Source organism: Canis lupus, chromosome 12, assembly GCF_003254725.2.
Source record: "Canis lupus dingo isolate Sandy chromosome 12, ASM325472v2, whole genome shotgun sequence".
NCBI classification, from domain to species: Eukaryota; Metazoa; Chordata; class Mammalia; order Carnivora; family Canidae; genus Canis; species Canis lupus.
In genome coordinates this window covers 37,107,757-37,121,605 of record NC_064254.1, presented here as the reverse complement: position 1 = coordinate 37,121,605, position 13,849 = coordinate 37,107,757, and the positions used below count along the sequence as shown (strand labels likewise).

The 13,849-nt window shown below is 41.2% G+C and overlaps 1 protein-coding gene across 3 annotated transcripts in view; it reads left to right on the top strand.

Annotated features, from left to right (window-relative positions):
* The window catches only part of FILIP1 (filamin A interacting protein 1), a 206,958-nt gene that overhangs the window by 183,990 nt on the left and 9,119 nt on the right, over nt 1–13,849 (top strand). For 2 of the 3 annotated variants that reach the window (XM_049092255.1, XM_049092256.1), the window contains 2 exons: nt 154–2,959; nt 6,020–6,854. In XM_049092255.1, coding sequence (XP_048948212.1) covers nt 154–2,959; nt 6,020–6,226 — 3,013 coding nt within the window. In that variant the 3' untranslated portion in view covers nt 6,227–6,854. Of the gene's footprint in view, nt 1–153; nt 2,960–6,019; nt 6,855–13,849 lie in introns of those variants that run through there. The other variant, XM_025444791.3, reaches the window with a different exon arrangement.

Here is a 13,849-nt window from a genome sequence, read left to right as displayed (position 1 = left end):
ATAGGTATTTATTATAATAGCATTTCATTTTTATTTAATATCTGAGACAAACCTACTTGTTGATGAATCTTATGTATAAAAATAAATACATATACATATATGATACATAATATAGTAGTAAAATATAATATTTTAATATATTTTGTTTCCTAGGTTGAAAAAGCTCCTTGAACAAGAAAAGGCTTACCAAGCCCGAAAAGAAAAGGAAAATGCTAAGCGGCTCAATAAACTAAGAGATGAGCTTGTGAAACTCAAGTCCTTTGCACTCATGCTGGTGGATGAAAGGCAAATGCATATTGAGCAACTTGGCCTGCAAAGCCAGAAAGTCCAGGATCTTACTCAGAAACTGAGAGAAGAAGAAGAAAAGCTCAAAGCCATCACTTCCAAATCCAAAGAAGACAGGCAGAAACTGCTCAAGTTAGAAGTGGATTTTGAACACAAGGCTTCAAGGTTTTCCCAGGAGCATGAAGAGATGAATGCCAAGTTGGCTAACCAAGAGTCTCACAACAGGCAACTCAGGCTCAAGCTGGTTGGCTTAACTCAGAGAATTGAGGAGCTGGAGGAGACCAACAAAAACCTCCAAAAGGCAGAGGAAGAACTGCAGGAGTTAAGAGATAAAATTGCCAAAGGGGAATGTGGCAACTCCAGCCTTATGGCAGAAGTGGAAAATCTCCGGAAGCGTGTGCTTGAAATGGAGGGTAAAGATGAGGAGATCACCAAAACTGAATCCCAGTGCAGAGAATTGCGGAAGAAGCTCCAAGAGGAGGAACACCACAGCCGGGAGCTCAAACTTGAAGTCGAGAAGTTACAGAAGAGAATGTCCGAACTGGAGAAATTGGAAGAAGCATTCAGCAAGAGTAAATCTGAGTGTACCCAGCTACATTTAAATCTGGAGAAGGAAAAGAACTTAACCAAAGACCTGTTGAATGAACTAGAGGTGGTCAAGAGTAGGGTTAAAGAACTGGAATGTTCTGAAAGTCGATTGGAAAAGGCCGAATTAAGTCTAAAAGATGACCTCACAAAGTTGAAGTCATTTACTGTGATGCTGGTTGATGAAAGGAAAAACATGATGGAAAAAATAAAGCAAGAGGAGAGAAAAGTGGATGGACTCAACAAAAATTTTAAGGTAGAACAAGGAAAGGTTATGGATGTCACCGAAAAACTAATCGAAGAAAGCAAGAAGCTTTTAAAACTGAAATCAGAAATGGAGGAAAAGGTATACAACTTGACAAAAGAAAGAGATGAGTTAATAGGTAAACTGAAAAGTGAAGAAGAAAAATCCTCTGAGTTAAGCTGCAGTGTTGACCTATTAAAGAAGAGACTTGACGGGATGGAGGAAGTAGAAAGAGAAATAACCAGAGGGAGGTCTCGGAAAGGGTCTGAACTCACCTGCCCAGAAGACAACAAGATTAAGGAACTAACACTTGAAATCGAGAGACTGAAGAAACGCCTTCAACAATTGGAGGTGGTTGAGGGGGATTTGATGAAGACGGAGGATGAGTATGATCAGCTGGAGCAGAAATTTAGAACCGAGCAGGACAAGGCGAATTTTCTCTCTCAACAACTGGAGGAGATAAAGCACCAGATTGCCAAGAACAAGGCAATCGAGAAAGGTGAGGCTGTGAGTCAGGAAGCGGAGCTGAGACACCGGTTTCGGTTAGAAGAAGCTAAAAGTCGAGACCTGAAAGCCGAAGTCCAAGCTCTGAAAGAGAAGATCCATGAATTAATGAACAAAGAAGATCAGCTTTCTCAACTCCAAGTGGATTATTCTGTCCTTCAACAGAGATTTCTGGAAGAAGAAAATAAGAACAAAAACATGGGGCAGGAGGTCCTCAATCTGACCAAAGAGTTGGAGCTTTCTAAGCGGTATAGCCGAGCTCTTAGACCCAGTGTGAATGGAAGAAGAATGGTGGATATTCCAGTGACATCGACTGGAGTGCAGACGGATGCTGTCAGCAGTGAGGCAGCAGAGGAAGAAACACCAGCAGTATTTATACGGAAATCCTTTCAAGAAGAAAACCACATCATGAGTAATCTTCGACAGGTGGGATTGAAAAAACCTATGGAACGATCCTCTGTTCTAGACAGGTATCCTCCAGCAGCAAATGAGCTCACTATGAGAAAGTCTTGGATTCCATGGATGAGAAAAAGGGAAAATGGGCCCCCAATCACTCAAGAGAAAGGGCCTCGGACAAATTCCAGTCCGGGGCACCCAGGAGAGCTGGTCCTTTCACCAAAACAAGGCCAGCCTCTGCATATTCGAGTGACACCAGACCATGAGAATAGTACGGCAACTTTGGAAATAACAAGCCCAACATCTGAAGAATTTTTTTCTAGTACCACTGTCATTCCTACCTTAGGGAATCAGAAACCAAGGATAACCATTATTCCATCACCAAATGTTATGTCTCAAAAATCAAAAAGTGGAGATGCTACTCTTGGCACAGAACGAGCCATGTCTCCAGTCACGATTACCACATTTTCTAGAGAGAAGACCCCAGAAAGTGGAAGAGGTATGTTTGCCGACAGGCCCACATCCCCCATTCAGATAATGACAGTGTCTACATCTGCAGCACCCGCTGAGATCGGAGTCTCTCCAGAATCCCAGGAAATGCCCATGGGAAGGACTGTCCTCAAAGTCACCCCAGAAAAACAGACTGTTCCAACTCCACTACGGAAATATAATGCCAATGCCAATATCATAACCACGGAAGACAATAAAATTCACATTCATTTAGGTTCTCAGTTTAAACGATCCCCTGGGACTTCAGCTGAAGGAGCAAGTCCAGTTATTACTGTCCGACCTGTCAATGTGACAGCTGAAAAAGAGGTTTCCACTGGCACTGTCCTTCGCTCTCCTAGGAACCATCTCTCGTCAAGACCTGGCGCGAGCAAAGTGACCAGCACTATCACCATAACACCGGTCACAACTTCATCTACTCGAGGAACCCAGTCAGTGGTGAGTAGAAGACGCTATAAAGTGTAGGCTAAGGGAGGGCCATGTGAGTTGTGGGAATAACCCAGTGCCTGAAATGAAACAAAAGCACATGCCTCTTAGGTCAGCTGAGTCCACTGGCGGATGTTTCCTAGAGGATAAGCTGTACCAAGAAATGAAAATAAAAGTGACTTAATATTTTAATAAATTGAACTAATTTGGGGGGAAATTTTCTTTTCTTCATGTAAGTTATGGAGGCCCCCCAAATTCTGGCAAAGACAGTCTCTTCATAGTGTCAGCATATGGTAATAATTAGGTTTAAAGTTCAATTTTTTTATTTAAAATGTTTTTAAAAATGGAAACCAAGAGAAATGGCCAATATACAGGAATAATTAAAACTGCCTTCTGGCTTATGTAACTACACCCTAAAATACTCAATATGTGGTTGTGTATGGCCACTGTCATATTTTATTCCAAAATATTTTATCCCAAAAATAAGATTAAAATATTTTAATATTAAAAACTTCTTTAAAAGTAAAAAAAAATGAGTTTATATGTCTAAACACTATATCTTATTAATAATACCTTGTAGAGAGCAAGAGCTTGATAAATATTTATTTAATAACCAGCTAGAAGGCTAAATGAATGATTTTCAAAAAGTGTGTCCGAGGTATAAAAGCCAGAGCTTATGAATAAATTCTATTTTAAAAAATGCCTCCAGTGATTGTCATTTACTTGGACAAATTGGTAAATTAAATTATAGAAGAATATGTACTGTTTAGATTTTAATTTAAACCGTAGATTAGAAATTATGATTCTTAGACTCTGAACAAATTCTATAGCATGTATCAGACACTTTTAAATACAGGATGCTTATTTCAGTATAGAAACTGTGGCTCATTTTCCCATATCCTCAATATGATTTGTTTAAATTTTCTGTGCACCGACATAGACACAAGACAGACTTAAAAGGTGTGAATTACTAATTGCTTTACTAGTAAATTTTTTCATTATTGGCTCAAAGGAGCTGAATAGCATTCAGAATTGCTCAAGCTTCTCAAATGGTTCAATATAATATTGCTTTTTAAGCAATACACAGCATAGTGTGATGTGCATGGTTACTTCTCTCTAATGATTTTTATAAAAAGATGGTGGAGGTGTAAGTTGTTGTAATTTAGAACAGATTTTTTGCTGAAACATGTTATTCCCATTTTAAGGGGCAGATCAAAATAGCTTTACTTTCTTTAGCAACATTTTTGACTACTGATTAAGCCCCATACACAAAGAAGATTTCAAATAAGATTTACAAGGCCTAAAGGATGACCCACTTACTTCAGATATATTGGATTCCATAAAGTTAAGAATGGCAAAAAGTTTAGGACACCTCTCTTAGAAACTGAATAGTGAGGCTAGTTCATTCAATATTTCTTGAGTGTTTAGCAACACTCTGCACCAAACCCAGTGCCAGCAGCAAAGAGGACTTTAAAAAGTTCCCTGCTTGGTGGGAGAGGCAGGATTGGAACCTCCTAAGTGGTTCTATGATAGAGGCATGTACCAAGGAACCCACCAGAGAAGGCTTCCTAGAGGAGGAAGTTTTCACGGATAAGGAGAGATTTTTTTTTTTTTTTAAGAAGGAAAAGGGAAGGACTGTAAAGAAAACAGTCCGTGCAAAGGTATGGCGAGGTGAAGGAGCCTGCCATGTTTGTCTGGGGAACAGTGAACATTCCCGTTGTGCTGCAGCCACTGGGTGCCCAGACAAAATGCAAAAGCAGAAAATAGAGAGGCAAACTGGGGTCAGCTATTGAAGAGAGGTGCATGGCTTATTATGAAATTGATAATTAATCTCCTGGAAGAGACAAAGGGAACCATTGAAAGAGCACTTATGATAGAAGAATGACATTATTTATGTGTTAGAAACATGTTTAGAGGCACCTGGATGACTGAGTGGTTGAGCGTCTGCCTTTGGTTTAGGTCATGGTCCCAGGGTCCTACGATGGAGTCCTGCATTGGGCTCCCCACAGGGAGTCTGCTTCTCCCTCTACCTAGGTCTCTGCCTCTCTGTGTTTCTCATGAATAAATAAATAAGATCTTTAAAAAAAGAAACATATGTTTATAAAACAGTTTAAAGCATAAATTGGAGGGCACAGAGGCTGAGGGCAGGGATACTATTGCAATTCTCTAGGGTAGAGAGGGAGGCTGGAACTTTGGTAGTGAAAATGAGGACAGAGATATATTGAAGACAGGGTCAAAGATCTCATGACCACCTGAGTATAGAAGGTGGCTCTGGGGTTTCTGTTGTGGCTCTATGGGTAGATAGATGAGAAACATGGGAGGACTACTATAAGGGTGAGAAGATAAGTCGTTTATATCTGAGAAGCCTGAGAGACAGTGGAAATGTCTGGCAAGTAGTTGGGAATGTAGATGTGTATTCCAGAAGATCATTTGAAGGCTCAAGGTCCTGGGACTCATCAACACATGGGATGACAACTGAGATGATTCTCAGGGTGAACGTGAGAAATTAAAAGAGAGCTGAGAATGGAGCATGGTGACAGAAGAAAGGCACACAAGGACAAGGAGCCAACAAGACATTGGATAAAAGTCATCAGAGACAGGAGGCAAGTGGGTGAGCCTCCAGTAGGAAGGTATCATGGCGAGAAAGTTTTAGGAGAACTTCAAGAAAAAAGGTATGGTCAGCAGTGACAGGGAAAAATGAGAAGAATTTGGTATCATTAAAAGGTAAAGCTTCATCTAAAGAAAGTAGAGATAATTTGGGGGACGGTGGGAGTCAAGTTGCCTCAGTTTCTGCCAGGTGGCTGAATTTTCTCTGTGAAATCGGAGTTGAGGTGACTTCAGGAAGGGCAGAGGAAATAGGTCAGGGGCTTGAGAAGGCAGTTTGGTGTAGATGTTTCAGGACAGGAAAGAAGAGGCAGGCAGAGTGGGTGAGGTCCTGACTCCAAGTTTCTTACAGTTTTATCTGGGGAGGTGTCCTCTGTGCACATTCCTGTCCTGCTGATGTTCACCTTGACGACAAATCTGGGCAGAAACTCACCAACATCTCTCTTGTGTCTCTGTATTCTCTTACAGTCAGGACAAGACGGGTCATCTCAGCGACCTACACCCACCCGCATTCCTATGTCAAAAGGTATGAAAGCAGGAAAGCCAGTAGTGGCAGCCCCAGGAGCAGGAAATCTGACCAAATTCGAGCCTCGAGCTGAGACTCAGTCTATGAAAATAGAGCTGAAGAAATCTGCAGCCGGCAGCGCTACCTCTCTTGGAGGGGGGAAGGGCTGAGGGCAGTGGCTGAGGGGGTATGTTGTGCAGATGCTACTGCTGCCGTGAAAACGGACCTTCCTCTGTTTGTGCCAACTCTTTACATGTACTAACTTAAGTTTTAAATATCTTGTTTATAAAATAATCAACTAATAGCCATATGTCTTTCCTATTTTGTAAGTTTGTTTTGATGCTAGAGAAAAGAACTGACTAGCAGAACTACTGCCTGCCGGGTGCTTTGTTTAGGATGGTGGGCCTGAGGCAGGGCCTGACTTCTAGTCCAGTTTTTGCTTCTAGAAAGTGGACCCATCGGTAAACCTGTCTGAGCTTCAGTCTTGTTGCCAGTAAGATATGGGGACTGGATCTCATCCTCTTCAAAGCCAGATCTCATATTTTCTAATTGTAAATCAAATTTTATAGGCCTTGTTCCACAATAATTGATTTTTCAGAAATTCTATTATGAAATAGGAAATAGTCTAACAGTTGTCATTTACTTCTATTAAATCCCGAATTTGCTTCATGTGCTAGGAAAATCATCTCCTGGCTATCACAGGGCCTGGACCTTAAAAGTTTTTGCAAAAACAAAAGCCTCTGGGATGATTTCAGGAAATAATTTGAATGTGAAATAAAATGGAAATGAAATATGGAATCCTAAAAACAGAGTTTTACTTATTTGTGTGTGTCTGTGTGTATTATAGAGGTTTGGCCATCTCCAAAACATTCCCAGAATTTTATAGACAATAATTTTAGAACCATTAATGTCAAACTCATGCTCTATTCAAGTGTGCAATTGATTTAAATTGTGGAGCAGTTTGAATAGAGCTGCCAAATGGCCCTTCTATCCATTACAGCCTCAATAGAAGTTGGGATGGATAGAAAATAGAAGAAAGTAATTGTGATACATTAATGCCAAGAAAAAAATGACATCATGCATAGCTTAATTGAATTCAAATATTTTCCTCAGTTGAGTGTGGACTTTACTTGCAAATATAGAACCAGCTCATGACTGTGTGTGTGTGTGTGTGTGTGTGTGTGTGTGTGTGTGGTGGTGTGGTGAAGTGAATTATTATTCTTGTCAGTTTTACTTATATTTATATCGTTTTCATTAATTTCAAGCATGTTTTAATAAGCATGAAACTGTGAATGCAAAATGCCAGGTGTCTTTGTGAGAAGAGTAACCATGTTATTAAAGTGGACATTGAGCTTCCTGGTCAAATAACCACAAATGAGCTCAAGGCTAATAATCCGCAGCTTAGCATCTGAGGTCTCATGTAGGCAGCACCTTTGTCTAAATTTTTAAACCAATTGAGTGAACTTTATAAAAATATGGTAACTACAAAGTTACAGGGTTTTTTTTTTTCCACTTCTGAATTGTGAGGGTTCCGAAATTATGTGGATAGTCCCCGTCTTTGATATTCGGGGAAAGATAGCTTTTTTAAAAGATATATGATTAGCTTTTATCATCAAATCATCAGGCTTCATGATAAAGAGGCTCTTCTCTGAGTTCTTTCCACACCGGATTTCCTACCTCTTGTAGAACTTGGACTTCAATTGTATTGGATGGTGGTAGAAGCCTTGCAGAATTCCTATTCTTTTTAATCGGGTCTCTATTGCCTATAGCTCATCAGTTCTCAGCATACATATTAAAAGATGTTGAATAACCATAGTAGATATGCCATAATAATGGGATTTCAAGGTAGAGGAAAGAGACTGAGAAAAAAAGATTTTATAAAATGTGATTTTGAGCAAGTTTAAACAAGAGATCTTTCTTTTCCAATACTGACTTGTATATTTTTACTTTTTTTTTTTTTTTTAAAGATTTTTGTTATTCATGAGTGAGAGAGAGAGAGAGGCAGAGACACAGGCAGAGGGAGAAGCAGGCTCCATGCAGGAAGTCCAATGTGAGACTTGATCCCGGGTCTCCAGGATCAGGCCCAGGGCTGAAGGTGGTGCTAAACTGCTGAGCCACCCAGGCTGCACCGACTTGTATATTTTTAAAAGGACATTTTCCCCTTTTGTAAAGTACACATCCATCCCTTTGAAAAACAAAGACATTGGCTGTTTTTCCAAATGCCTCCTTGGCATTTAGAGTATTTAGTGTTACTGTGGTGTAACATACTCTATGTGAACACACAGTGTCAAAAGAACGAGATGCCGTGTTCCTTCTGACTTTGCTTGTCATTCTCCAGTAACTTTTATCATAGTCTCTGGTCACTGCTTCTGTCTTTTGCTCTTACCCGCTCACACGATGCTTAGGTCATTTCTGCCTGGAAGTCCATACCATCTGCAGGGAGAGTGCTCCGAGGGGCTGAACGGTGCATGTACAGGATGTTTATACATCTGGATGCTGGAAGAGAGCCACCTACAAAGTACAACTGCTAAGAAAACTTGGCAGAACAACACATATTCACTTTTCAGAAATGGTAAAGAGCAGCCATGGCAGTTTTTCTTTGTAATTTTAGAACCAACTCTATATGTATTGGATAGCTTTGTTTTAAACCACGTATTAGAAGTGAAATCCACTGGGGATAGGAAGTAGAGGAGTAAATGCCATACAATTCCAGCTTCTATTTGTGAGGATAATGTTTTCTCGATGCAGCTTAATGTGCTTTTATAAGAGTGAAAGGGATTAAAAGGTGAGAGTCTTTCCCCTGTCCTGGAACACGGTACTGTGTAGTCAAAGGGCGCTCACCAAGACTGCTGTGTCCAGCTGATGCTCAGGTCCCACCCTAGGGAGGGAGGGAGTGCCAAAGCCACAGATTTCAATGTGAGGGCTCCCCCCTGGGGATGTGCAGGGTATAATCTGCACAGCTACAGAGGAGGCCTTGGTCCTTCCCTGCAGAGAATAATTTTCACGGGTGGATTATTTCAGCCCACTCTGAGGTGGCCATTCAGCACACATGGTATGAGAGATGTTCCTGCATGGCACATGACCCTAAGGGTATGTATCATTTCTTGAAAATGACCTTCCGGTCTAGGTCACTTGCCTAAACAGTCATTCAGTTTCTATTGGCATTTTTATTATGTTTTCCACGAAGGCAAGTTAATGGGTGGCAACTAGACTAGAGATGTTAGTGTATTCATTAAGGGTAGGTCCTACTCAATCTCTTACTTGAAGGTCTTCTAGGAAGAAGTGAAGGAATGGCTCTGATGTGTAATGTGGGAAGAGTGCAGCTCCAGGGAAATAAAAACATGTCCAAGAGTATAAGATGTACAAGGATTTGAATTTCTCATTGCCTCATAGATTTGGAACACTGAGGAAAGCATGAGACTTCCATCATCAGAAAAGCCCCAAGGTTATTAGATAAGAAGAACGCACTTACGTGGGAGGCTGAAGGGCAGAGAGAAAAGAAGAGGTAACGAGACAGGCACAGAGGGGGCTTCCCAGTAACCAGGAACACCATTCCAAAATTTCCCCAGCCCAGATGAGGGTCAGTGTTTCCCTCCTACCTCCTTCTCCAGGGTCTCATGATTGCTGATGTCCCCGTCTTCAGCTGTTTCAATTTCTCCTTTCTACCTGCTACTTGCACACAGGATATAAATATGCTCTGGACTCTTCCATTCGAGCATAATTCCTCCCTTAGCTGTGCAGCCCTCTCTAGGTGCTGCCCTGTCTCCTTCCTGCCTGGTTAAGCCACGGACAGAAAACTCGACCTTTTCTGCCTCCACTTCCACATTTCCATTTATTCTTTAACTTACTTTTAAAATTTTTATTAAAGTCATTCATATACGGAGTTAAACTATCAGCCAGCACTAAAAGAAAATGGAAACAGCTGTTCCCTGATCTCACCCCTTTTCCCTCTGTTTGACTCCCTGGAGAAAATCATTCCTAACCCTTAGCTGTTTCTTGGTATTTGTCCTCATATTTCTAAATAATATACTTGCTCCACTCTTTATTTATCAATTTTAGATAATTATTTTTTGTCTTCTCATTATTTTTTAAAAGATTTATTTGAGAGAGAGAGCAATAGTGGGGTTGTGGAGAGAGAGGGACAAGCGGACTCTGTGCTGAATGGGGAGTCTGACCTGGGGCTCTATCCATGGGGCCCAATCCCAGGACCATGAGATCATGACCTGAGCTGAAGGCAGTTGCTTAACGGAGTCACCCAGGTGCCCCTTCCCATTATTTTTTGATGGTTAAGGATGTAGCAGTCTCATATGTCCCCTCTTTCCCTTTCCCCCACCCTCTCAGTATGATTACAACACAAATTTTTTTTTTTTAAGATTTTATTTATTTATTCATGATAGTCACAGAGAGAGAGAGAGAGAGGCAGAGACACAGGCAGAGGGAGAAGCAGGCTCCATGCACCGGGAGCCCGACGTGGGATTCGATCCCGGGTCTCCAGGATCGCACCCTGGGCCAAAGGCAGGCGCCAAACCGCTGCGCCACCCAGGGATCCCTACAACACAAATTTTTGATAAATCATCAGCCAGCATTTATATGTTTATATGTTTACAGTGTAAATTTAAATATTGTTCCCTGTTAGGGTGCCTGGCTGGCTCAGTCAGTGGAGCTCACAACTCTTGGTCTTGGGGTTGTGGGTTCGAGACCCACATTGTAAAAAAATTTAAAAAAATAGTAATTTCTTCTGAGCCAAATAGTATACCATGTTTGTGTTTCCTTCCTCATACTGCTTTGCACCCTTCAACAGAATAAATATTTTAACTTTTCATCTGCTTGGTTTTCTATGTATCTATCTTTATTTTTTCCAAATGCTCCAATAGATCTGCCAACACCTATCCAAACACTTAAACCCAACAGTTTCATATTTTTACCTGGAGGCTTTCCTTGTTTAGCCCTCTGCTTCCCTACTCAGTCAAGACTGGTCATGCTCTAGGCTAGCTAAGGCTATTGTCCTATTGTTTTTTTGCCTAAGTTGAATCCTCTGTTTCCTTGATTTCTTCTACTTCTTTTGCTTATATGCCTGTCTGTCTATCTATCTATCTATTGAAGTTCATTTGACCCTTGAACAACATGGGAGTTGATGGCGCTGACCCCCAGTGCAGTATAGCTTTTGACTCCCTCAAAACTTAACTACTAATAGCCTAAAATTGACTGGCAGCCTTACTAATTGCATAAACAGTCAATTAACATATATTTCATACATTACATGTATTGCATATTGTATTCTTATAGTAAAGTAAGTTAGAGACAAGAAAATATTAAGATAATCACAAGGCAGATAAAAGTACATTTATTGTACTGGATTGTATTTATTGAAAAAAAAATCCACATATAAGTGGACCTGCACAGTTCAAATTTATATCAATCAAAGGCCAACTGTATTATCTTTCAGTAGTTTCTAAAGAAAAAAATTCTTCAGTAACCATCTTGGAGTGGCTATCTGTATTCTGGGAGTAGATCAGGGGAATTGAGATGGAGAATCTTACAGTAAAATATGCAAACTTTTAAAAAAATTTTTATTTATTTATGATAGTCACACACACAGAGAGAGAGAGAGAGACAGAGACATAGGCAGAGGGAGAAGCATGCTCCATGCACCAGGAGCCCGACGTGGGACTCGATCCCAGGTCTCCAGGATCGCACCCTGGGCCAAAGGCAGGCGCTAAACCACTGCGCCACCCAGGGATCCCCTGCAAACATTTTTATTGCCCTGCATTTAGTCTGTGCTGCCCATTCATATGCATAAGCCTAGAACTGCTTAAGCCAGTCCCCACCCCACCCCCAGCCTCCCGCACTGCCCGCCCAAGAAAATAAAGCTTGGATCTCTGATAAGGGGGACTAAAACATCTCTTTTGGTTTTCCTTTGACCTCTCTGACAGCTCTACATCAGTCTCCCTCAATGACTCCTTATTTTATGCATGCAGTCTATGGCTGTTCCCCTCTCTCTACCAGTTGCCTATACTACATGCTCATTCTGGTTACTTTATGCTCTCCCATGGCTTTGATTATCATCCATATGTTGATGGCTACCAACCCTCTATCTCCAAATGCATATCCAACTTTGTACTATATATCTCTCAACACTGCCTCCAACCCTCTTCAAGTCTTTTCCTCCTCTTACTATTTTGCATCTCAGCAGGGGTATCCTGATGTACCCAATCACCCAGGCAAGAAGCCTGGTAGCCATTTTAGGCTTCTCCTGCTCCCTCACCTGTCAACTCATTGAGGAAGTCTCTCAGTCTAACCCTCTAATGCCTCTATCAGCTAAACACACATCTCCATTTCCCTTGCTACTGCCTGAGTTGAGGATTTAATTACTTCTCATCTGGGTTACTCCCATATGCCCCTAACTGGTCTTAAGATTTCTAGCCTCAAAACTCTGATTCATTTTTCATTTTGTTTTCCAAAGTTCAAGTTGATCCTATCACTACTCTATTTGAAAACCTTCCAAAGGTTCCTCATTACCTACAGAACGTGGCACCAACTCCTCCATATGGTTCATGACTGGGCTCTCTCCATCCTTGTTCTTTGAGCATCCCTCCCCTTCCCTCTTCCTTGCCTTGACTTCTGCCCCACAGGCAGACAGAATGCCTTGCATACCAGGCCAGGCCACCTTTCCTTGACTTTTTCACCTTGTCCCTTCTCCCTACTTTCCCTTCAGGTGGTTGTGTCCATCTCTGTTCAAAATTTCTTTTAAAAACCTTGCCTCTACTAGAAGACATTATTTCAGAATCTAATCTGAGGTTCAAAGCCTATCTGCTACTGTAAAAAACAAACTTGGCTCTTACTGTAGAAGAAAACCAGAAGCTGAAGGATGGCTGGAAGCTGGGGGAGAAGGAGGTGTTCTCAATTCTTGCTTCCTCCATTTTGTCTGCAATGCAAGCCTTTGAGAATGATGTGAAGGGTCCTGACAGCTAATGTGTGGGAATGTGGAAATAAAGAGATGGTAAAATGAGAGGAAATTCACATACCACCATTCTGGATAGTGTAAGTTACATCTTTCCCTTCAAAAACACTATAGGCCCACAATGGATGCAGAACAGCCAGAGATCCTGGACTAGGGAGTTGTCATCTCTGAAGCCATCACATATGTGGAGAACCAAGGGGTACTGAGAGCTTTCTGTGACATACAAACATACTTGAATGAATTATGAATTGCTCTTTCCTCACCCTCACTAACTCTCCCAGAAGAATATGAAAGATACTTCTGTAAAGAGAAAATTTCAAGTGATTTATCATGCTCTTCAAGTTCATAAAGGACCTTCTAAAATAGGGCAGGGGGCGCCCAGGTGGCTCAGTTGGTTAAGCATCCAACTCTTGGTTTTGACTCAAGTCATGATCTCAGAGTTGTTGGATCAAGCCCTGCATTGGGCTGTGTCTCTGCACCCTCCTACCCTGCTCACATGGTGTCTCTCCCAAATAAACAAAATCTTTACAAATTGGTCAGGAGAGGCTCTTGTTTTAAAACACCACCACCAAAAAGCAGGTTTCAGATTTAGGACAGATATTCAAGTGAACATCCACAGAAAGTAAATTGCTGAACAATGGACTAGATACCTGAGCTAGAACTGAAGAGCAGAAGACCAGAGCAAAGTTGTGTGACCTTTGGCAAATCACCTTACTTTGGCTTATGGTTTAGCATTTAGCTGTATAACCTTTTATGATTCTGGCATTCCTCTTTAGACTCAGATATATAGGCTTCACTATTCAGCAAGCAACTTAAAACATTCTATCCTAAC